The sequence below is a fragment of the Kryptolebias marmoratus genome, linkage group LG14 (assembly GCF_001649575.2).
Source record: "Kryptolebias marmoratus isolate JLee-2015 linkage group LG14, ASM164957v2, whole genome shotgun sequence".
In the NCBI taxonomy this organism is placed as follows: Eukaryota; Metazoa; Chordata; class Actinopteri; order Cyprinodontiformes; family Rivulidae; genus Kryptolebias; species Kryptolebias marmoratus.
The window spans coordinates 19,838,981-19,865,433 of record NC_051443.1 but is presented as its reverse complement, the minus strand read 5'-3'; the positions used below and the strand labels follow the sequence as shown (position 1 = coordinate 19,865,433).

The window sequence follows — 26,453 nt, the reverse complement described above, 5'->3', positions numbered from 1 at the left end:
GCCATACTCATTCATATTAATATGCATGAAAACACTTTCAGACAATTTACATCATGTCTCTCGTTCTAAAGAAAAACACACCAAAAACATATGGTTAACCTTTAACTTACAAATGCTGCTCATCACACTCATTTGGAATGGTCTGCGTAATGGAAAATAAGAGCTAGTATCCAAAGCATCTGAGAAATAGATCTGGTTGTTGTGCTGACAGACTGATCAGCAAAAGAGACAAAAAAAGAGACAAAAAGACAGACCAACATAAACAGAGGTTTCAGAAACAAACAGTGAGAGGAAAGAGGAAGTGGTGGTCACAAGCAGAAAAAAAGGGAATGTGCTAAAGAGGCAAAGGTGAAAAGATGGGAAATCAGAGAGGTCCTTGGTGGTTATTGTACAGACATCTGCCATGACCCACAGCCTCACCACAGACATAAAAAAATCAAGAAAATATGAAAAACACTCAGCTGTCTGAACTATACCCTACATGGTTGAGACAAGAATGCATCTTATATTTTAGAGCTAACTGTGGAAAATAGAACTACTTATAAATATTATTGGTTGATTACAGTTTAGTACATAAGCAAAGGAAATACCATATGAAATATACCTAAAGTATTTTGTTTTTGTGTGGTCAAAACTAAAGCAAAAGAGCATCTCAACTGCATCTGGTCTACTTTTTATGGTAACACCTGGTAATAGATACAGTATATCTGACATTTTGGGAATGTTCACATAGTTATTGGTCTCTGTATTTCAATGGCTGGCACCTGCTCTGTTGCTAGAAAAATAAAGAAGTCAAGTAGCTGACCAACAATTCATTTTAGGCATGTCATCCCATGCAAAAAAAAAGGAACGAGACTGAGGCGGTCTGAAACATTGTGTGAATTCTGCTTTACAGGTGAGCAATGACCTGAATGTCAGAAAGCCACTTTGCAAGATGTGTAAAATGGCTAGTAGGGTAAAAGGAGAGCATTAATAGGACTCTTTATGTGTGAAAACATATAAAAGAGCAACAAGACATGTGCCTGTCTGACTGTGAGTCAGCTCAAAACATCTGCAAAGTCTCACAAACCTTCCTATGTGGTGCTCACCTGTGAAATTCCTCTAAAGCCACAAAAATGTGGACTGGAACCAGAGAGACACAAGCAGATTTATGGTCATGTTGGCAGAGAAACTGTTTGGTTCTGCTATAGCTCACTGTTTTATGGGTTTAATAACACAATTTTATTTAAAGACTTTTATAGCCTTTTTCTACAGAATATTATCTATTTTAGCTATTCTTCCGCTAAACAAGTGTTTCAATACCTGTAGGAATATTCCTCAGTAGATTCAAGTCATTAAAAGCCAAAAAGAAGATCTGAAATGAAAACATTTGAAACTGACCAATGGACAAGGGTTTATCACACCAAACTGAAAACTAAGAATCTGTCATTTGTTTATGAGTAACTAAAAAAAAAATGGCTGTTTCACAAAACTTTTCAACTCTCAAAGAAACAGGCACTGTTAACTCTGCTGGAGCTTGTGGACATGTTTGGCATTTGTTGCTCAGCTGAATTCTAGCCAGGTTTGAATAATTTCTCAAAGCATCTGAGAGGCTGGATTTAATACAGACCTGCCACGACTCTCACCCATTCACAAATGCATTAGCATATCAGGCACAATATATAAAATGTAATGTAAGACTTTGGAGATTAAGATTTATTTGAAAGCAATGTTCCCATCTTAATATAATGGAAATGAATGGATGGACAACTATCTACCTATTCACCCATCTATTTATAATTCTTTACCTGCTTTTCTATGCATTTGACTGTGCATAGGGGAGCTGGTGACTGTCTCCAGCGGTCATTGTGCGGGAGGTGGTGTACACCCTGGACATCATAGAGCCACACATAGAGGCAAGCAAGAGACAACCATTTACATTATTACTCACACCTAGGGACAATGTAGCTTTACCAGTTAACCTTACATACATGTTTTTGGTTTGTGTGAGAAAATCCATGCAAGCACTGTGAGAATGCGAAAAGTCTAGAGGCAAGCCTGGGACCTTCTTGCTATGGGGCAACAGTGATAATTACTGCGCCACCATGGTGTCCAATGGACAACCCCAATGTCACTTACCCATTTGAATAAAAAAGAAACATAAACTTGACAAACCAAAACTCTCATGAAAATACTTTACTGGAGTTCTAACCTGTGGGGAAAACAAACTATTGTGTGAAATAGATTTTTATTTGCTTTAAATTGAGCATGTATTGCCTTTCTTTATTTTTACCAGCCCCATTCTTATTTAATGCCGATTGATTTTAGCTTGGTAGAGACAATGTCACTGGGCCTGCAAACATCTTAATTTAAAGCACAAAAGAAAAGTTTGAAGGGCACCAAACAAATTGAAATTAGCATTATGTTTACAGCTCATACATATAAACACCTTACATTAGCTTTAATTATGGGCGGAGGCTTGTAAGTAAGTGTTAAGTACGTGGTGAATGCTGAGCTTTTCTTACCTAAAGTAAGTGGTAATATGCCGCAAGATGGAAGAATGCATTTTCTGTGTTTTTCCACAAGCTGTTTATCTTCAGCAAGTTTTAAAATCAGTTGCTGGATCAGTGGATGGAAAATGTTTTCTAAAATAAGCAATGGCAAAGATATCTGCTAAATCTGTAATTACAGCCAGGGTTATTTTTACTTGTCTCCTTTTAGTTACTAAACATTCATCATTGAAAAAAAAATCAGATCAGCCATAAACAAATTTGAATAAACTCCATTAATTTTCAATGTTACAACTGAATTATTGGCCAACTAAAATATCACACTGATGTATTTGTTTCTAATACACTGAAAGTGTAATGTTACAAAGCACTAGGCATGTTAAATATGAGGATTATTCCAAGAAAATATTCACTAATCTTGAAGCAAAAATGGTTGTGATGCCATGTGACACAATCACAATGTTTTGTTCTAAAACAAGAAAAAAAATTATATAAATCTCCTGTGAGTATTTATCTGAGCCATAAATCCAAAATTTTATATCACTCCCTGGGAAAAGCCTGTAATCACATATTGTTTCTTTTGAAAATAAAAGGATTCATTCATTTTTCTAACAATAAGAAATTGACAGACAATGTGTCAAGTTTAAACCCCAAGGAGACCCTGACCCTAGCCCTGAGCCAAAAGGTCCTAACCCCTTAAACCCTGAGGAGACCTTGACCTTAGCACTGAGCCAAAAGGACCTAACCCCTTAAATAGCTAGCTACACCAACATACATATCTTGTATTTTTCATAGCATTTTTGTGTTTTCTAAACTTTCCATACTTGGCGTGTAATTTGAAGCATGAAACACTTGTATGTGCACAATGTTGCTACTATGCGCTTGCACACATTTTCATGTCAGAGAGACAAGCCATTCAATCCCTTTTTGAGCTGCAGGAGCTTGTGTTACACAACCAGGAAAAGCCTGGGGCAATCTCCACAAGTCAAACTCTAGTCCGAGGGAGAGTATCACTGCGTGTGTACTCTGACAGATCTAAGCTCTTTTTCTTGGCACACAGATGGCACCTTCCAATGGTATCCAATTCTGCTTTAAATTTAATATACCTGAGTTACAAAGCCGTGCAAACTGTTGAACCTAAACAATAATGAAAAAAATCTAATTTGGTCCGTCTTGATAGGAGCAGCAAAGAAGAGGGTTTTGTGGTCAAATAAATGTACCATATTAAACACAAGCTAAAAACACAACTGTTTAGGAACTTAAGGCACTTTCACAAAACTCTTCAAACCAGGTCTTAGACGCTTACGGCTTCATAGTCATTTCGCAAAACTGTTTTGTGAAAATGTCTACATTAAACTCAGCTAACAAAGAAATGCTAAGCATATAAGCAAATATAATCATCCACACCTAAAACTTGAGGATTTTTGAATTTTCAGGTTGTATTGTCCCAGCTGTACCATTTTAACCAATAAAAAGAGAATTCAAATCTTTTAAAGGTTCTGTGTAAAAGTTATTAACAGTTATTATCTTACTTTTTGTAGATAGGTCTTTACTCATTTGGGAAAAAATGATATTCCTGCTGGAAGAGCTGCTATTTGTGCTTTAAAATAACCATAAAAATTCTATGTAAATGGCTATAATGAGAAATTAACAGTAGTGGAAAAGTTTATAAAATATTATTTGCATGAATTGCTGTGAAAGTTTAGAGATAGGCGAAGGCAGCAATTCACTAACTCCGGTTAGGTGATCCTATGGTAAGAATTAGGCTCCAAGCTGAGGTTGTTCAAAGAGCTATCTACAACAGGTAAGATATTAGTTGTTCATAACCATTCCACAGAGCACCACTTTAGAATATCTGAGATATTGATTTTTTTTACAAGGTATTCTGAAGAAGGCAATGTTCAGTCATTTAATCAGTGAATGATTATTTACCCTCAGCCCAGAAAAAAAAAAAAAATTGTTCTGGTTTTTTTTTCAGCTTTTGGGAAAAGGAGGAGAGTTAAATGTGAAAGGAGCTCCGGTGTTGTGTATCTATGTAGATGGACAGATAATGTCTAAGGAAATGCCAGACATCTAGTTTGAGACTGTTTGGTCAACAGTGGAGAGGAAATCAAGCACTTCAGTGTGACATGAGACTAGAGAAAGGAAGTTATGTGGATATGTTGGAAATTCAATCATGGAAGTGCGTATGCACTTGAACACACACCAAAGTAACCCTCATTCATACCCAAACATGAACTCTTGGAAACAAGCAGAGAAGTACACATGCACATGGAAACATTCATCCACACACATAAGCAATAATAAACAGCAATTATATGAACAGATACACACCAGACAAATATGCTCCGAGCTGTAATTACACATGGAAAGTTTACTCCCTTCTGATCAAAGCAGAGTGAGGCAAAATAACAAATTACAAACAAATTTAGGAACAATCTAGAGACAAAAACACAAGTAAATGTGTTGGATTACAAATCCTTTCCTAAAGTATGAGTGAGAACAAATATGTCGCTCCTCCACATGTAAGCAGGACACTGGTGTGTTAATAATTTAGTACTTTATAATAAATTATTGCACTTAATCCATTTCCTTATACCAGAAAACCAGATGTTTTCCTGATATAAAGAAATTACATATTTCCTGGTAATATCACACACGCTGAAATTTTCTTGGCATTAGATGTTTAAAAACATCCAAATGATTCATAAGTTGTTTGAGAAATAAATTGATTTCCTTTAAGCCGAGACAAAAATTTGGCTGTGCAAACTCCCATTTGAAAAATAGCTTAATTAGGTTAATAAATTGAAATGCAGGTTAAGATTTATAGCTGTCCTTGTCATATATTTGGCTGTGTGACAATACTGTACACACTTCCTCACTGCAAGCTCACTGAATCAACAAACCAGATGGTCATGGATCTTTCCAGCAGGATAAATGAAACCTAATCAGATTTGTTGTCCTTTAATTACTGAGTAACATTGTTATTGTGCTAACATATGTCTTTTTCCTTACACACACACACTTACAGACACACACATCCTAATTCTAAAGTCCTTATTTAAGACTGGTTTTAACAGTTGTTTGTTTTGTTTTTTTCATTTAAATGAGGTATAGACTTTAACCCATCTGTGTGATAAATACAAAACAATTCAACATATTATAGAACAATTATTTAATAAAATATGCAAGTTATTTTGTTTGTTTGTTTAAGGTATACAAAATTAAAATGTGTGTTTTTATGTGGGATTGTGAACCAAGATCGTGTCTAAAAGTCACTGAACTAAGTCAACCCATCACATCTGAAAAGAAAATTACAAATTAGGCAAAGTTTAGTCTAGATTAGTAAATAGAGCCCTAATAATTTAGGGTAAAGAAGGATACATTCTAAAGAGGCTAAAACAACAAAAGAATAACAAAAAACTAAACTATTTTATAAAAAGTGAAGCCTGCATTATTCAAAGACTTTGCATTTTGCTAATGTTATAAATGTGGGTTTTGTTTGGATTTTATCTGACACTGCATTGTGTAACCCTGCAGATCCAGAGCCATGATCCAGAGCCATGTAGCCTGTCAGTTCAAATCAAATGGAAATACCACAACTGGGATTTCAAGGTTGTCAAACAGCAGTAACGTCATGATACCTTTAATGGAGATGGAGTTGGGCCTTCCTCTCCTAATGGCTCTTCTACTGATCTCAGTCTGTATCTCAGACACTCCTTGTTCTCCCGATCATGATCACTAAATGGACTTCAAACATTCCTTCTCTGCTCTCACAGACGTACACTGAGACCTGCATTCATCACATTTCCATGCACCATTACTCCCAGTGACGGGAGGAAAGAAACAACACTTTCATTAGCCGGTCTGCGCCACTGAGGTGTGGAATGTCCCGTGGGTTTCCAACAACAGGGACGGAGAAAGCCAACCTCCATGCAGCTATTGTTGCCCTCGAAAAGTTCACTTAGTGTAATGGGCAAGGCTGAGCCCGCTCTTCAAAAGACGAGAGGCGCCGCGCAAGAATAAGAGCAGTCATGCTTAGCCAGATTAGAGAACTGACAAAGGAAAGTAAAAATCTCTGGGATTCAATAATAATGAGCTAAAGGGGCTTAATTTGTATTGACAAGAAAACTTGAAACTGAACACATCACTTGTAAGGTGACCATTTTTTAGCATGTTATACCTGAATACAGACAAAAATGAAACTATCATCATTTTGTGGCATTTTTTCATTCCTTAAAGGTTTTTCTGTGGATGGTGCCAGTCAAAATGTGTTAAAAAATATTCAGAAATAATTGAATGCGTGGATGATTTGAACTGTCAAAGAATAATTTAAATGCTGTTGACTTTAAAATGCTGTTTTGACATTCAAACACTTTTTTTCCTCTCTCCCCAAATGTTAAAGTCATTTTAACTGTGTAATATAAATATAAAACAAAGCAGGACCACAGCACTGTCTTGTCTCTCACTTTTTTAGAGCAGGATTTTTACTTCAACTCCACAAGAGAAACTTTCCAACATGGAAATCAGAACCAAAGACCCAGCCTAGCTTAATGGTGCGATCATCCAACCAACTGTGTGAAAGGTTAGCGTTGATATTTTTCTAAAAAAGAAAAGAGAGAAAATGTGTGTGGTTTGAAATTTTCTGAAACTATACATCATCATCTAAGCTCTTGGAGGTATGCAAACAGGCAAGATACCGTTCTGAGTTTGCCCTTAACATGTATGAGGCGGGAGCTTTTCACTGCTTCAGTACATCAAATATTTTCATTTTGCTGTAAGAGCTGTTTTATGTCGGATAAAAATGGCCAGTGAAAACATTTTCAGACTATCGCGGAGCAGAAATGCGCCTCCCTATTTCCAGCTTGATTAAACATCTTTCTCAGTCAAGAATGGAGACTGAGGCAGCAGCATTGTTTCACCAAGCGTGTCCCTCACTCGTCGCTCTCTGTCTGGATGTCTTACAGTTGAGTTGAGCTAAAAGGCTTCAAATGGAAAGGGCCTTTATAAACTTCAGGGCAAAACTATGAGGAAGAGGTTTACGGGAATATGAATACGGCGGGCTGAAGGCGTCTGCTGAGCTGCTGGTGATAAGATTGAAACTGAGTGTAAAAATTATGGAGGTCCAAGATGTGTGCTGTTTTGGCACAGAGTCAAGATGAGGATGGTTTATGGTACAGTGGAACATATTGTTGAGCCTTTAGGGGCTTTGTGGACCAATTAAAATGTACTGTCTTCTTTGTAAATTTACTCACAAAGCCAACTAAAGTCTTTCTAACAACAACAAATAACCATATTTCAGCCACAAAATTAATAAATTTTAAAAATCAGGCAAAGTCAAAATAAGAGTCACCGAAATGTTCTTATAAACTATTTAGGATATTATCATTCCATTGAGATGATTAAAACAACAAGTTATCACAGCGCTGGGCTCACACTGTGCAATTTCCATCTTTCTTAGACAAAATCTTTTGTTGTGAAAAACAGTGTTAGAAAATCTTTGACTGTGAGCTTGAATCTGTGGTCGTTCAGTGTCACAGGCTGACAGGCAGCTGATTCAGCACTCTCACGATCAAAAACAACCGACGGCAAATATCAAGAAGGTCAGAAATTTTCTGGGAAAGTTGTGCTGTGTGACTGGTCTTGTAATCAACGTCTTTTTTTTCCCAGCCATGAGCCGTCTACAGCTGTATCTTGTTCCTCATCTTCCTCCCTCTTTATTTAGCGTCCAACTATAATATTTAGAGTGTCGATGTCAGCACTTAATTTCCTTTTACTGTTGGACTGATATCCCTGTCAGATCTTTGTGACATATTAAATGTTCCTGTGGCAAAAAGTCCATACAGTCCAGCATTTATTAAACCGTGCATTGTACAGGTTATTATCAAGATTTCAGCTGTTTATGGTGGCCAAAAACTGCAGTGTGAACCAGGCTAATAGGGACGATAAATTTGAGCAGCATATGAATGACCCAAACCTTTCTATTTCTGTCACAAGAAAAAGTTTGTTAATAGGGGTTCATGTTAGTATGTTTTTTTATTAAAGACATTTGCACCATATTTCTTGGTGAAATATGTTGTTTCTGAAAACTGCACACCCAAACCATCTCTTAAAGTTGCTTAAAAAAACAAAATGTTTATCAAAAACATAAAAACTCTTCATGACACAAATAAAAATATAGTAATAAGCTCTATTTTGAAAGAAAATAGGTAAGGGGGCATCAACGTCACTAATCTGAATACATATTTTAAATGGATATTTCTTTTTAATTGTTTGAAAAATGGCTTTATCCAGATGATTTTCTATTATGTGGCAATACCGCTGATGTTACCAACAGATCGAAATGCAAAAGGAGAACATTTTGAGCGAGGCTAAAGATTCTTCCAAAACAATTGAAGCTTATTTTATCTCGTCTTTTACAACTCCTCATCAATCTGTAATGTTTTCAGCACACAATCAAAGTTCAATGGTAACAAAATCAAGACAAAGACAGCAAGATGTAGAAAAAGATTGTAAATACGGCTCCATTGCAGTTGTGGTTTTGAGCGCACAAAGCAATACTGAAAAAAAAAGCTGCAACATCTCTGATTCTCAAAGGTCTCTGTTTCAAGCCTCGATCAATTCATTTAAAAAATTTAAACTTAAAAATGTTCAGTATTTCTGACAAAAAATGGCTGGAAGAGAGGTGCAAATGCTGCAGAACATGTTCATTTTGCAAAAATGTTCACGTTAATGCAAACAGGGCCATGGTAGCCAATAATTCTCAATTAAAAGATGAATTTAATGAAACCAAAACATTGCGAGTTGAAAATTTAGGTCCAGTCAATTATCTGTGCAAACAAGTGCCAGAATGTGTTAAAAACATGACCTGTGATGGTAAACGTGTTTGTATGTGGTTTGCTGCAAGTCCAACAGAAAGTCCTTTCAAAAAAATAACACCACTTTCAGCCTCTGGGTGTAAAGTTATTATTATTGGTTAGGGATAATTCCTTTAACTCCTGACTAAGAGGAGCTAATAACATGGTTTCACTGTGACTGCTGCTCTTGAACATCTCCATCATGCAGAAAAGGTCAGCAAGGGGCAGAGAGAGACAGACGGGTGGACAAGAGAACTTCACTGTGTTCATCTGTGGAACAAGGCTTTCTTTTTTCAGGTGATTTTTGAGTTATTAGGATCGATTTTTCTTTAAGAAGAAAACATGCTGGAAAACACGAGGCTGAATGTTTATACAGCTGATTATTAACACCGGACTTTTCTCCACTTTACAAAGTTGTGGAAAATGAGGAGGGAAAAGGGGCCTTTGCTGCACTAAAATACATACAAACAGAATTTGGAGTTTGTTATGCAAACATTTTAAAGATGTGAGACCTCTTTTTTTTCAGAACAGATTTTACTTTGTGTTAATCAAAACAAATTTAAGCACTGAAAGTTGAACCCACAAGCAGCATCATGCAGCACAAACTCGTCTGCCTTTGATATGAAAGATTCAGACTGAAATAATTATGGAACAACACCTGGTTGCATTCATCTATGGCAGTGATTACAAACACATCAATCATTTTTTACTCCTGTTTGTATCATACTAAACAACAGTCTGACACTAATGCGCATGATTCCAATATTAAAACATGTCTCATTTCTTTAGATTTTGCTTCCAAGAAAACAACCTTTCTTGTAATTTTTCTAAGTGGCCTTAAACAATCTTTATTCAGGTTTTCAGGGGAAAAAAAATCTGATTTCTTTGGATTTAAACAACACACTGCACAAAATGCTATCATAATCAGGTACAAGCTGGACATTAAATAACCAAAAAGCAGCAAAGGTCCAAACAAAAACTTACAAAGATCTTCAAGAGCCGGAAGAATTTTTGATCAAGACCACATTAAAGTACTACAAAAAGTATGAAAAAAGTTAGCCTCTTTTGAAGAAAGACAACAAAAATAGGAGCGGTTTAAAACTTTTGCATAATGCTGTCACGCTTTTAGACACTGTAAGAAATATTTGGAATAGCTAACAGCTAATGATTGACAATAATGTGAAATCAAATACGAGAAAATGTCAGTATGAGATTATGGGTAATGATGAAGAAGAAAAATGTAATGATGAAGGCCCGGGGGCTGATATGTTGGTGTGATATCATTAAAGTGAAAATCATACCCAAATGGTATGTGAAATCCTTCATCATATACTTTTTGTGTTTCCACTGAACCTGATTACAACCCTTGGCGTGCAACCCATGTTTATTATTCAATGTTAAAGAGGACAGTGGACTTCTCTAAGGCATCGCTCTAAATAATAAAGATGTACTGGTCAAAAGAATGGCTGCACATAACCAAAAAAATCAGTACATAGGCATGTCCAAACTTTTGACTGGAACTTACTGTATCTGGATTAGGGTAAACTTAAAAACAGAATCATATGTGACAAAAAATGCAGTAATTTTGTTGTTTCTAAAAAAACTCTTTCACGTCAAACTAAGATAAAAAAACAGTGGTGACATTAGGCCCTTTGTTGTGCCTTCAAGTGCACAAGAACCTTGCATTAAAACAAAGCAATAAGATCAAGTCAACCTGCCAGCTTAGAGGCATAATCTACAGCTACCCATGACCCTCAATCACAGGAAGTGGTTGTCTTTGTATGTATGCTATTTATATTTAGAAATAATGCAAATAAAGATAAATGAAGTTTAACTTGAAGACAACATAGACAGAAATGTAAACAAAGAAGTGTTTTCCATGCTTATCAGCTGGTCCTCAGTTTACTTTAGATGTGGTTAGGCAAAGTTTTAATTGTTTGAAACAGCTAAAAAAGGAAAAAAAAGACAATTTTTATGTGTGGTGTGTTAAATTGGGCCAAAAACACAATGGGACCACCGCAGCACACCATTAGATGCCACTTGAACATATAGGCTAAGATGCGTCACGTTGAAGGGAACTGTAACAACACAGATCGCTGCTTGAGTGTACTTTAGCATGGGTAAATTATATGTCACGGTTATGTTTAAAAATAATATTTTTTTTCAGTGATTGTGTCTTGAAAGCACTATATAGGTGGTTGGCTATCACACCAGTTGCTATAAAATTTCCTAATTTTTCTACTTTTGATAAAAACGGTACTACAACTAAACAAGAAGAAAAACCAGTAGAGAAATGGTCAGCAGCCAGCCAATGTAGAAGTCATAATTGAAAAACAATGTAGGCATAATTTTTGTCATACACCATCTGTGTGTTTTGTCACTTTCTCCCCCTTCCTTTGTTCTTTTTATTGGCTGAACAGCTAACAGTTGAGTACCAGGAAGCTCTCGAGCTTCAAACTTGTCAAACTCACCTGGGAGAAGTTGAGCCCGTTGAGCGGATGACACTGTTCCTCCACCTTCTCCACTGCTCCCGTCTTCTTCCTCATCCTCTCCGCCTCCTGGGCCAGGTACAGGTCCAGCACCGGCACCCCTCGCGTCTTGATGTCCGCCTCCGTTAACGAGTTCACCATCAGCATCACCCAAACGGGCCGCTTCCTCTCCCAGTTCCCAGCAATGGCATTAAAAAGGTAGTCCGCATAGAGCCCCTTCCCTCTCTGATCAGGGGTCATCCAAGACGGCATCATGAGTTTGACATACTCAAGGTGTCTTTTAAGTCTCCTGTAGATGTCTTGGGGCAGGACGTCCTGCAGGTTTTCACCTTGAGGAAGCAGCTGACAGCTGGTCAGGGCTGAGATGGTGTAAGGGTCCGTCAAGTCCAGCTCAAAGTACACAATGTGGCTCTCCTGGAAGGCCTGCTTGGAATTTTCAGGGATGAAGTCCCAAACGCGTGTGTAGGGAACGTGGATTGTGCCGTAGAAATACGACGGGGGATCCCGTTTGATCATCCACAGGAAGGAGTTTAGGTCACTTTGCTGTAAAGGAAAATAAGAATATTTCTAAGAATTAGGCTCAGCAAGTATGTTCTGAACTTTAAGAACAATATGTCAGCTTTAAACCCAAAGATATTCAGGTTACACAGGGGAAAGCAAGCAATGACGAATTTGACAAACTGGGATCAAACTTTTTACCAATAATTTGTTGTGATATGCCACTGCTCTTTTTACTGAGCAGCCCTAAACAGCAAGTAGGAAACACACAAAAAGCAGAGAGGCGAGGGGTTGAATTTACAGTTACTTTACAACCAACCTTGTCTTGTCTGACACCAAGCATCTCCTTTGTTTACAGGAGACTGTTTGTTAGACTGCTAACAGGCTGATAATGACTTATTAACAGGCCACTTAGAAGAAACAATACACATGTCGGTGTTTGCCACACTAAAGGCTGCTGAATGTTGTCTTCCTGTTGCTATTGTCTCCCTGGAAGTTAAAATTGCTGAATAAACTGACAGAAAAACAATAAAGGAGGAGTTATGAAGTGTCAATATAATAATGTAATACAAGAAAAATAAGTTATAAGCCTTGTTTTGAATGCTTTTCTTGACTCTGTAAAGCATGCACTGCCAATACATAAAACAAGTGTTAAATAGATAACTTAGCATTTAGTTAGGGTTAACTGGGGTTTGGAATTACATTTGTTTTAATCAAATAGTAGAACACATAATAGCTTTATGACTAAGTTGGGAAAAAATGATTATTTTACATATATATGGCATCAAGTAAAGTTGTAAAACAAACTATGGTGCAAAGAGGGTAGAAAGCAACAAGTCATAATGGGAAAAGGGGAGATAAGTTTCTCTGACACAAAACTTTATAAAGTACCAAAACATGCAACAGTATAAGTGCCCAAAATGTAAAAGCACCTTGGATATAGCAAGTCCTGAGTCAAATCACTTACTTTCTTGTTTAACTCGCAGCTGTGGGAGTCCTTCAGCCTCCACTGGTCTGCCCGGACCAGCAGAATGACACAGAAGTGGGTGAATGCGCTCAAAGTGCCCCGCATCGTTCCTGGCTCTGTCCGGACTCCGCGCGGCGTGTTTGCGACAGCGTTTTGTCTCCCAGAAAGCATGGACAGCCGGCCCTATTCCCACAACCCCGTGTCCCTGCGGTCGCGTAAAATTATCTGACAAGTCTCCGAAAAAGCGGCGGACAGAGTCATGTTGGCTGAAGCCTCCGGGACGCAGCGCTGCTCCTAATTCACGTGTCTGTTCAGAGGTGGTGGTGGTGGTGGAAGGGGGGGGGGGGCTGCAGAGGTTTGAACAGGGTCACATCATCATCATCATCATCACCATCCTCTCAGATTTGTCTTTTTCCTTAACTCTTGTTTCCCCTTTGATGTGTCTCTGACGCAGGAACTCGGTGCTCCTGCTCCAACAGACCCCCGCCGCGTAAAACCAAATCAAACCAAACCAAATAAAAGTAAAGGAGAGCGGTGTGAGCTGCGGGATTACGGTCCAGGTGTGAGCGAGAAAACTAACGAGGAGTCGCACTTTCCCCCTCAAAAAGAAATAAAATAAAATGCAAAATAAAAACAAAGTTAGAAAGTCCAAACTTCCCTGCAGTCTCCCCTGCCTGTCTCTGGTCTCTACCAGCGCCTGTGCGCCTCTGGGTGCGTGTGAGAGTTGTGGGCAGCACCTACCCCCTTTGGATCACGACCCCCAATCCACCCCCCACCCCCTCTCCTCTCACATAATCTGCAGCAGTAATCTGATTAAACCTGCGCCTCTCGTTTCGATGATTTGGATCAATAAATTGGATATTAAAACGGATATAATTTGTAGTTCGACTACTTTTAATTTGAGGTCTGCCTTGATTCAATTAGCACCAATATCAGCCAGTTAAACTGATGAGGTCTGTTGTTGTTGTTGTGGCCCCACAGGAGGGCCAAAGACAATCAGGAATGCCAATGGAGATTCCCTGGAAAGATTATCATGTCCTCCCAGGGAAGGACTTCCAAACTGAAGGCATTTGCATGAGAAAAACCTGCAATAACACCTCTTTATTCTGCTGTGTCCAAGGACAGGAGCAGGACTGCACCTTTGAGGGGAGTCAGTGATCAAATGTGGCTCATTGTATCATGCATAAAAGTTATTTATTTATTTATTTTAAATGCAGTGTGAATACTTGGTGCTCAATTAATTTTAAGATATTTGCTGAGGAAACTGAATCTGAGTTGTTGAAGTTAAAAAAGGAGAAAACTAGCTAAAATGAGAAAAAATGCCTGCTAAAAGAAAGGAGCAATATGCTAAGTTAAACCAGGAGAAGCATAATGCGAGTTGAAAGCTAGAAATAGCAAAGTACTAACTAAAAGTTGCAAAATACTAGCTTAAAGCTAATAGTAAAAAACACTCCCATAGATAATAGTAGCAAAATGCTAGCTAAAAACATTAAAGTAGTGTAAGGAGACAGAGATGGAGCAAGTATGTTAAAGTAGATTTCATAAAATAAAATAAAGTTTAAAAGAAATTAACATTTCCACTTCATACAAATAAAAAAGGCAGCCATTTGAATCTTTGCTGCTATCTTTATAGTTTTTATGGTTGAAAACAAATAATTGCTGATGTTTTCAAGCAGTGAATTAGCTCTACAAATAGTGTTTTATGACTTTCACTCAGTTTGGTCTTCCTATGCAGTTAGAAGTCCTGGATCGTGTGTCATCATATGTGAACACACGTGTAGATGTTGTCAGGCGTCTGAGGAAATAAAAGGACTTATTGATTTAATTTTTTTTTTTTTTACTTTTTACCGGTTTCTGCTGCTGTTTGCAGACAGACAGGCTAAAATTTTACAAGTGTCTTTAGCTTTTAGAGTGAAATGAACTCATTAATAGTTTGACTGAACAGGATTTTAGATAGATTCTTTATTAAGATTTTTTTCCACACCACATAAGGACACAATCAATTTACCTTCAGTCTGATTGTTGATCAGAGGTATAACAATTCATACTAAAATTAGATTTTATTAACAAATGACACTTATTGTGTTTTGTCAATGATGTGGACTCCAATTTGTCATCTTGACACACTTTGTAAATGTCTGCTGCAGCTCCTCCTAGTGGAGAAACTTACTTCTGTCAGGCATCAAACAGGTCAAACTAAAAGTCTGGGCTTTGGCCACAATCAACCAGTCTTTTAGTTTTTTAGCATAAGAGAAACCAAACAGATAACTGACTGAATGGAAGGTAAAGCAAATAAATTAAGAATGAAATATAGGCAAGACAGAAAGCATCTGAAGGTTTCACAGGATCAGTCTTAGTTTTTATTATATGTCCCTTTGTGGTCAGCTAGTCCTGGAGCAGTAGTAAAAGTTATTCCTAAAATGTGAAAACAATGTCCCATTTTAAGTAAAAACAGCAACAAGCAATAATTTATTAGTGTTTTAGCAGTGAGACTTGAAGCAGTCCATTTTAACCTCTGAGTATCAGTTGTAATGATTTTCGTTTAGATTTAGTTTTTCTTCTCTTGCTTATTTATATTCTTTCTTGTCTTCAGTAAATTTTCAGCTCACTTGTTTCCTGCTCCATATCTCACTCAGTTTTCCTGTCCAGCTTCTTAAGGTAGCATCTTACTGAACTGCAACTATAAGGAGTCGAGTTGGTGACTCAAATTTGCAATAAAATACAACCAGTGAGACTATTTTTTAATCATGATTATTTATAACTGACATGGTTTTTTGGACCTGGACATGTTTTCTGTCTGAGTAGAGCTCTGCAGGCGTCAACACACATCTATCCTCTTGGAAACACCTGCAACAAAACTGAGATGGGTTTGAGACCAGTTTCCAACAACTTGGTGACTATTTTGAGAGACAATTTGTTGCACAAATGTTTTGAACATGTTCAAAACTGAAGCAACAAAGATTGTGAGTCTCTGTGACTTACTTGAGGAAATTGAGAACCCTCACAAACATTTGGAGACTCTCTCACAACTGCAGTTGGCAAACTAATCGCTAAAAATCACAGCCCAGTGAGACACTACCTCGACCCTCCTGCTCATCTACCCAGCAGCTCCCACTCTGCAGTCACTCCTCCAGTGTATTTATGGTCCTGCTTTCTTTGTCATTTGTCAGATTCTCTTGTCTATAAACACTGTTTTCTGCTCCCAGTTACCTCATGTATGTGTGAAGTATGTCTTGTTTTTTATGGGGTTTTTTTGCTGCTATGTCAGCTTTTTTCTTTATTAAAGCCAATATTTTATTAGTCTGTCTCAGTGCCTGCAATTTGTGTCCTCTCATTATGAATTATATGACAATCCCTCGCAAAGTTTGAAATTGCAAAAACCATATATAGTTCATACCCTCCAACACAATGTCGTGAGCATTTCACTTCCTTCCACACCAAATATTTTAAAATAAAAACTGGCTTGTAGATATAATTACAGCACCCATTTGGGAACAATAGTTCAACAAATTGTGCTTTATTTTGAACAACTGGTGTGAGAATAAAAATGAGAGCTAAGAAAAAATATTGATCATTCATCCACAACTCAACTGATGATTTTGACTTTTGATGTCCCTCATTTGGACTTTTTCATGTTCTCTACGCCAAACAGGCTTCACTGCGACAGAATAATGAAACAAGAAGGAACAGAGACATACAGGGAGTGAATACCTACTGAAGACAATGCAAATAAACTCATCCAAGCGGTTGGCAGGTCACAAAGAAAGAACAAAAGAAAAACGCTCAAAGTGTTGATGATGATCTTTGCTCGTGTTGCGCAAGAATAATAGATCTCCATCTGTTTATCAGCAGCTGCACACATACACACACACACACACACACACACACACACTCCCACGCCCCCACACATGTACACGCACACACACACCTGGTCTTCATCTCCTCACTCTATCATCCTCTGTGGCTCTGTTTAAAGTCCCAGACGCCTGATGTAAGAGCTGTTAACTGATTATTTTATCATATATATCATTATCGTTTCTACATTACAGAAAAGTAAAACCTCATGCTTAATTTCTCACTTGGGATCAAGATCCTGTGGTTTATAACTCCACAGATGTAAGAAGTGCATAAGTTGAAATATTAGAAGGACAGCATGCCTTTACAAGTTAAAACTGTATAGAAGAAAAAAATGTCTCTCTCTCTTAAAAAAACAACAACAAGATATTACAAAATATTTATCATGTAATATATTGATATTTGGGTAGGTTTTATGAGGAAGTTTATTTTAAAACATGCCTTTGCTTAAACCAGTGAAGTACAATACAAAAAAAATGTATTATAAATATATTGAATGGTTTTGGTGCCATAAAATACATTAAAATCACTAAATTAAATACATATTTAATAAGAGCAAAGTACCCTCTTTCCATTTACCTCCAACATTTTAATCTAATGTCTTTTATTTTGTAAAAAGGAGCCTTTTTGAAGACTATAAAGGTCAGTTCTTCTTCTATGGTACATCTGTACATTTCCACTTTAAAGTGGCTCTGTTTGTGAACATCAAACAGAATGGGAGTCCTCTGAGGATTTCCGAGCAAACATCTGATTCTGTCTCTTTAGAGGACTCTTCAAAAGGATTTCACAATATGGAAATGACCACATATGCTTCATCTTATAAAGACTGGGTGGTGGAGGTGTTTGATCCTGTCAGGTGACTCGCAGAAATCACTGTCTGTTTTTGTCTTCAGTACTGTAAAATAGGAGTAAAAATTAGTTTTTTGTTGTTTTTTTTTTAAGTTAAAATGTTCATTTTTTATTTTAAAAAAGTTAGAAGAAAATCCAAAATTAGCATTTCTCAAACAAATGCATATCACCTGCCACTTTGCATGGAGTCGGTGCTGAGCTGTGGCATCTCGCTGTGGTTCTCCAGCTGCACTGCAGCAGAAAGGAAGCAGCTCCAGCGGGTTATCAACACCGCCCAAAGACTGACTGGTTGCCCCCTACCCTCGCTGGAGGAGATTTACTCCACCCGCTGCCTCAGGAGAGCCCACAGTATCATCAGGGACTCCTCACACCCCGGTTGCTACCTTTTTCAACTGCTCCCCTCTGGGAGGTGTCTTAGGGCAATTAAGACCAAAACCAACAGACAAAAAAACAGCTTTTTTCCAAGAGCGTTTGTTGCCCTAAATGCCTCACGTACACTGTAAATTACTGTTGCTATCACCTGTCCAAACAGCCAATACTGTGCAATATCTACTTTATGTGCAATATCAGAATATGTGCAATATCTACTCTACTCTATGTGCAATACCAGAACAGTGCTGTTTTCTGTTGTTCTTATTTTTTGTTGCTTTTTATTCTATTTTTATTCTATTTTTCTTGTTTCACAATTTCGTTGTACCCCCGTGGCACAATGACAAATAAAGAATTCTGATTCTGATTCTGATTCTAAGTGAACAACCTCAAGTGATCTGTTAGCACTCAGAGTATGTGATAGTGATGACTGTCAGCTACTACCACACCAAACTGCAGCTCAGTGTTTGTGACACGGTCTGATTTATTGCCAGTTTTGTTTTTGCTAAGATTGATTGGTTGTGGCATCCGTCTTGAATCAGATTGAGTCCAAAAGTTAATCAGTTGCAGTTGCACATTTAGTGATTACTTTCTGTGAGTTTCATTCAAATTGATCCAGTGGTTCATGAGATATTCTGTTAACAAACAGGCATGACTGACTCAAACTGTTAATGCAAAAGTTTTCAAAAATAATACTGCACAATGTGTAGCACTCTAAGTATGTTTTGGGAATGGTGCTCAAATTTTAGCTTAATTTTTGCTAAACTGGTTGAGTTATAGCCATTTATGTGTTGGCTAAGGTCAATTAGCATCTTGAACTGGGTTGATTCCAAAAGTTAATCAGATGTAGATGTACATCCAATGATTGTCTTCTGAAAGTTAAATCAAAATCCACCCAGTGGTTTGTGAGATATTTTGCTAACAGGAGGCAGTGTTGACCCCAGTAGTTTTAAAAACAGATCTCGCCTGATCAAGTAGTGCTCAGACTATGTGTTGGGGATAAGTCCCAGCAACCACCACTCCAAACTTTACCTCAATGTGTGTAAAATTGACTGTGGTATAGCAATTTCTGTTACTATCACCTCCACCTTCAGTGGTGGGTGAAAATAAGCGTAATTAATAATTTTCTTTAATAATAATTAAAGATTCTTTAAAGAAGTACAGCAGGAAAAAAAAACAAAGTGACAAAAATACCTTTAGTCTTTTTTTTTGTAGATCAGAGGGGCTTTATCAGGTAGCTTCCTGCTGAGGGAAGCTTTTCTAATCTCTCGCAGCCAAATCCGTGACTCACACACAATACTGTTTACATAAACCTCAGTGGTTTACCTTGCATGGAATATGTTCTACAAACAAAGCTTAATCTATGTAATTTCAGTAAACGAAGACTTCCTGAAAGGTTTCTAAATGGATTTGAGACTCTGATGGCTGCAACATGATAATCTGATTAGAGCAATCAAACATGTTTCTGGAGGTTTTCTTTAACCATGAGGCATAAAAAACGGATCTGTACAGGCATTTGTCTTCTGCAATTTGTTTTAGGAGGGAAAATAAGCCACAGATTTTCTTTGTGTGAAAAGATAATGTGGTGTTTTTATGACGCTTACAGTAACTCCACATCTATTGTCATCTTTCCCTTCACAACACGAGCAAGCAAACTTTCCACCTGGCTCAGCTTCAGTAAGATTTGCACTCCAACTCTCCAGTTTTAGCAGGGAAACAAACCACATGATTGCTGTTTCTGATACCCACGACACATCGAATTATCTGGTTCTTGTAAGCATCTGCAGTTTCACGTTTCAAAAACAAACATGACATAAATGGGAAGTGGCACACAGAGCAGAAAAAAGGCATGCCTTCATGGGTAGCTGTGATGGAAGTGGTTGTGTGACTGAGACGTTAGTCACAGCATCAAAGCAATAATGGTGTTCGGGGTAAAAAACACTTACTGGAATCCTGAGTGTCCTCATGCCTCCGTGGGCCAAAACACATACCGGGTATATTTCGTGCTCTTGTCCCAAGTTTATGTCCTCAATTATCTCACCACTACCTTCCTCCTACTCTTCTCTGACTTGTGGAAAGTACAGTAGTAGCAGTCTCACTGATTTGTTCACATAAGAATCAGTTTAGGATGGGGGAGGCAAGAATTAAGGGCCTAGCTTTCCTGGAAGAAATGATTATTGTTTGTCGCCTGTCATGCCAGAGTTTTAAATTAAAATCAAGTTATGCTGAGAAGTGATGGCGCTGTAGAGGTTTTGGTCAAACCTTGTTAATGACAATATGCTTGATCTCATGCAACATCTTTCAAGATGTGATTGCATTCAGAGTATGTGTTTTCTATGTGCGACCTTTAATTTCCCATGTAGTTTACCAGCATCATGACTTCCCCTGAAAGACCCCCACACCAGGACCTCACCATCCTCATGATGTGGAACAGTGGTCTCCAATCGAGGTCCTCGAGGGCCACTATCCTGCATGTGTTACTTGTTTCCCTGCTCCAACACACCTGATTCAGTGCTTAAATCACCTCTTCATGTTCTGCAGAAGCCTGGTAATCACCCATTGATTCAAATCAGGTGTGTTGGAGCAGAGAAACAAGTAAAACATGCAGGATGGTGGCCCTTGAGGACCAGGATTGGAGACCACTGATGTAGAAGGACACATGATTTAGCAAATCCCTTCTTCCGCAATGGTCAAAATGTTACGGTTGATCAGTTTTCCTAAAAGCAACGTCTCCCAAAGATCTGGATGTGATGAGGTCAAAAGTTGAAGTAAACAAACCCTGTATAATGATCTTTTCCACAGTCAGAATTCCAACTCCACCCTCAATTTCCAACCAAACCAAGATGTTTAGCATGTTTGTGTTCAGATCAGTGGATTTAATGAAGTTAGGCTTTAATTGCTGCTCAGAATCAACATTCTGTGAAGAAGAAATGTTTTGTAAAAACAAAATAGTTTAAAACTATTTTGATGCTTTGATCAGTTTAGTACCCCTTCTTCTGGCTGCATCCAGTAGTGTAATTCTTTTATTTTGAATAAATTTGGATTCTTTAACAGCTTTACTGTACAAATGTAATTACAGAGGTGAGCCTACGATGCAGGATGGTAGCTGACAGACCTCATCTGTTTAGCATTAGTGGTCGACAGTAACGCCAGAGTGTTTTCCCTCAGGTGTGAAGGCTTTCTTCAGTAACAACTTGATGAAGTGCTGCATGTGAATTCCAACCATTTCTCCAGGGATCCAAGCAGCAGATATTCAACAAGAAAACTGTCAGAACACAGAGATGTTTAATTAAAAAACCAAAGCAAAACCTTTCTTGGCTTTCTTTCAAAACACTGAATTATTTAAAGTTCATAATTCTTTGCAAGTGCACTCCTATGACATTTTTTTTCTTTGTCTGTTGTCTGTCACAAGCACAAGAATAATCAGTCCCACATTAAAAGATAAGTTAAAAGGTGACTTTTTAATGGAGGCTCTGTCATGGTTCAAAACAGTTGATTTACATTAGCCAAAAGCAACACAGTGCTTGCTTTAAGTTCACTTCTAGGCCAAACAGATTAATAAAATAATCTCCTAATTGCCAAACCCAGTGCATAAAATGTTTATTTTTGCCAAATAATAAGTGCAAATATTAGGATATTCTGTTAGCCAAAGTTTTATGTAAGAGCTCTTTTTCCTGCTGGAGAAAGTTTTGCTGTGTTGCACTGAGGCATGCTGGCTCTTGGGATTTATGTTTGCAGCAATGCATCCATGGTTTTACAAACTTTAAAGGGGAATGGTTTGAAAAAAACCTAATTTCTTGGCTGATAAGTGTAGTCTCCTTTTGCCTGGAAAGTGACATTTTTTGATATAGTTGGAAAATATCGAGAAACAAGCAGGCAGATGCCATTTTGAAGCTAATGACTAAAAACAGTTTGGTTGTTTCACTTTTTTATAATGTAATTTTTGTAAATTGATCTTTTTCCCACTGGTTATCAAAACATTCTGCTTCTTCAAAACTGTAGGCATAGAAACATATATTTCTGTCCTCGTTTTGTTATAAAAATGCTCCCTTGTTTTTCTTTGACATACAGATTGCAGTTAAAGGCCTAGCATTCATTGAAGAGCTGAATACTGCCTGCTGTCTTTCATGCCAGCATTTTAAACTGAGATTATCTTATGCATCTTAAGTTATAGTCACTTTGGTTAAACCCTTAACCTTGAAAATAACTCTATGCCCAATTATAGCTTAATATCTGTAAAATCCACTGATATATAGCTGTTCTCATGTAGGCTAAAGTTGATCAGCTGTGGCACCCATCTTCAGAACTTCAAAAGTTAATTACTTGTAGACATCCAGTGATCCAGTGATAAGTGCCAGTGATCGTTTTCTTAGCATTTAATGAAATCTGTTTTGTGATTTATCCGATATTTTTCTAACAGTACTGACAAACAAGCACACAGCATCGTCACTCTGCCTTCACCTTGTGTGGCTGGCAGTAAATATAAGGTCATATGAAGTTTATTCTGTTGCATTTTATTTCCTCACAACTGCATGTTTCAAAAACATGTAAAGTTCTGAAACAAAAGAAATCTTTCAGCGTCCATACAGCCACAATTTCCATGCCTGTCACTGAAAACTCATGGCTCAACAATGAATGACTCTGGAGGAGGGCAGTCATATGTGTGAAGCGAAATAGAAGCTACATAATGACTCACTCAGGCTGTCACGGCTCCATAAATCAGCCACAGTTGGTGCCGTGAAGCCTCACAGGGTTCCTCTGTTCTATCTTATTAATAGACACCTGTCCACAGTCAAAGGATGACTTAACTCACGTTTGCACTTTTTTTTGTTGTTTTTGTTTTTTCTTCATTTTTTCCCCATGAAGTTAGATCTCCCCCATTAGTCCAGAAAGATGAGAGGAATGAGAGGGGGCTCTGGAGTCAGCAGCAAAAACCCGAGTTTGTATCACGGCACAGCAAGCGAGAGGATGAAGGGGTGTGAAGGAATGCAGCTGTTCAAACAGCTCTTTGATTTAGTGGTCACGCTGCCCAGTGTGACTCACTGTGGCTCAAACACCGAGGAGATCACTTCGACGTTCATCCCTCTGCTCCAGAAGTGTTCGGCTCACTGTTTGGGCCCTCTATATGGGTGAGAGGGAGAGAGAGAGAGGAAATACTTTGCTCATGTGGGCAGTATCTGCTGTAACTATTTCTGTATTTGCAAAAAAGAGAAGAAGAAAAAAGAAAAGTTAAATCAAGATCAGTCATCTGGAAAAACGGACCAAAAAGATACTTTAAATGAAGGCAAATTTAATTTTATTAATTTTCTGCGCGTTCACTGTGCAAGTGTCATATTTCTTACGAGCATCTGCTCTTCATAGAAAGTCTAAATGCTAACATGCATGGCTGGATTAAAAAAAAAAAAGAAGACAATGAAAGAATACAGGAGTTTTCTGTTTTCTCCGCTCTTGTTGTAGCCGTCAGCTGTGCCGAATCACACCACAAACCAAAACAAAACCAGTTGGCATGTGCTACTAAACCTAAAAAATTAATAAGACGGCAATCTGTGGTCGAAAACCATGCAAGAAAAAAGAAAGAAAAATCCCTCAATGTTTTGTCTCAGATGCAGTAAAAACAACTTGCTGTACAAGAATTAATGATCTGTTTAAATGAAAACAATGATCTGACGGTGCTTTGTACAAGTTCTGGTTAGGAGGATGTCTGCCTGTATACTCATAAAGCAAAGCACTGTGGTCATGGACTCACATCCATATAAAACATTTGTATTGTGAAACCAATACTAATTATTGATAGATGGCTACAGAGTGTGGCTTTGTCTGTAATCTCCACCTCATAAAACTAATCTTGATTTGTACCACCTCGCCTGAATGAGTACATGGCAACATTTTGTCAACACAAAGACATTACAAATAAAACATGTTTTGAGCATTTGTATCATCACAGACCATTTTAAAAAGCTCTACATGTAATAATTAAGGCTTTACCATTGCTCTAACTAGATTTTGTTACATTTTTGATTTATTTCAGTATAAATCTTTTCCTTATTGTTTAAATTGTATAATTGCACAGCGTGAGCCAACAATAAAGCATTTTCAACCAGTCTTTGAGACTATTTTGTCTATGAATCTATGATGGCTTTGACTAGATTGCATGATCACATCTAGTGCAGCACTTGATACACAAATCTGTTTATATAAAATGTTAACAAAGTGGAAAAGTTGTATGTGAGGTCTGCTCGAGCTGTCCAGGATCATCTGAAACCTGCTACTCAATATCTCTTCATGGATAATAAAAGCTTTGTATCTTAAAAATCCTTACTTGTCTTTTAGGTTAGCCTTTTATAAACCATCCCTGGTCTCCTGTAGGTGGTTTGATAGCGGCTGTCTATCAAACCACCTCACTCCAAAATCAGCTCTCTTGTCCTCTGCTTGACTGGATCAGTGGAATCTAAAGAGCCACTCTGCTTGGCTCTCTGATTGTGTCAACAAGCTGAGCAAGAGGTTCCAGTTTCTGTGTTGCACTTCTCACCTGCTTTCCTCTCAAGTCGAGCCAAAAATCATAATATAAAATTGGAGCGTTTGCCTGCTGGCTGGCAATCAAAGTGCTCCATATGCGTGTGTCAGAGGCTGCTGCCCGTGGTTTTGTGTGCGTGAGCGTGTCCGAATCTGAGGTCAGGTGCAGACCTCAATCAACAAATACTGAAACACCAGCTGATTTGTGTAGGTCTCAGTGTGCACACCAAAGTGTGTGTATCAGTGAGAATTTGCCTGGTGGCTGACTGTAAAAAAAACAACAAAAAAAACTTGTGTTATCTGACCCCAGACTCTCCCGCCTCGCTGCTGTGGCTGGAATGGAAATCAAAAGTGTCATAAAGCCTTAATTGTCAGCCAAACATGACCATACAAAGAAATTATAACTGTCTCTTTGAATTGAGAAATGCAACTCCATGTTCTGAAAAAGAAAACAAAGTAAAATAAAAAAATAAAAATACACATGCATCTGGGATCAATAAGTATCCTTTTTTTTTCTTCATACATTGATGGCAATGTTCTTATTCTACCAGCATTTGCTGTTCATGGCAGTAATGTTCTGCTAGATGCATGCACTGTGTAATCATCATACGGAGAATTTTATTTGAGAGGCTGACAAGAAACAGGTAATACAATCGAGACATTTACCAGGGCAGGCTATAAAAAGAAGCGAAGAAACATTTAAGCTCAGTGTCTAGAAAATTGAGTTGTAGTCATTTTGATGTTTTCTGAGGTCACTTGGCTGTGATGGACATCTTGAACTGGGCAGCATCCAAAGGTAATCAGTTGTAGATGTCAACACAATGAATACATTCTGAGTTTCATTAAAATACGTTCACTAGTCCATGAGATATTTTGGTAACAGACACACATGCACATGCATACACAGCCAAAAGCATTATCGTCTGCCAAAACAATAGCATGGTAAAGCTGCACTTAAGGTTCTTGCATGGTCATATGTTGTGATGTTATTTCCAAGACTGACCATAGTTCAAAAATAGGAATCAGTTTTGTTTATGGGGCCTAACCAGAGTGAAGTGTTGCATCAGCACAAATATGCCTTGATCCAGATAGGGAATGTGAGATTTCCACATTGGACTGTAACTATCGTCTCTTCTTGTCTCGCTCAGATTGCCTGTGACAGAAGTGAGTAACCAGAGAAGAGTATTTATATTGACTCTGGACCTCTGCTGTGACTTGTGTCAGGAAGCACCCAGAGGCTGAGGCTAGAGAGAGAATAGGGAGCTCTCAGGAATGAAGAATAGGACACCGATACAGGGAAGTTCCTGTGTCCGCAGCCTCGAGGGGCATCCAGGCTTCGTTTTCCCAGGCTGGGCTGAACTCCCAACATCCCACTGAGCAGAACATAGCAGTGACTGAAGAGGTATTTGTAAGATTATGGAAAGAGCGCTGGGCTAGACTAATTAAGGAAAACATGTCTCCTTGGCGAGCAGAAGTTATGGTCTAAATCTAATTCTGCACTGGGAACGCATACAAGGATGAGAGAGTAGAGCTTGAAAAATAATCGGAATCACTCACTCGGCCTCAG

The 26,453-nt window shown here is 38.0% G+C and overlaps 1 protein-coding gene across 1 annotated transcript in view; it reads right to left on the bottom strand.

Moving 5' to 3' along the window:
* The window catches only part of trabd2a (TraB domain containing 2A), a 46,861-nt gene extending 32,857 nt beyond the window's left edge, over positions 1-14,004 (bottom strand). Inside the window, exons 1-2 of the mRNA XM_017410497.3 lie at positions 13,301-14,004; positions 11,818-12,378 (exon numbers count right to left, since the gene is read on the bottom strand). Of these exons, the coding sequence (XP_017265986.1) occupies positions 11,818-12,378; positions 13,301-13,471 (732 nt within the window). The 5' untranslated portion in view covers positions 13,472-14,004. The remainder of the gene's footprint in view (positions 1-11,817; positions 12,379-13,300) is intronic.
* Between the last annotated feature and the right edge of the window lie 12,449 nt (positions 14,005-26,453).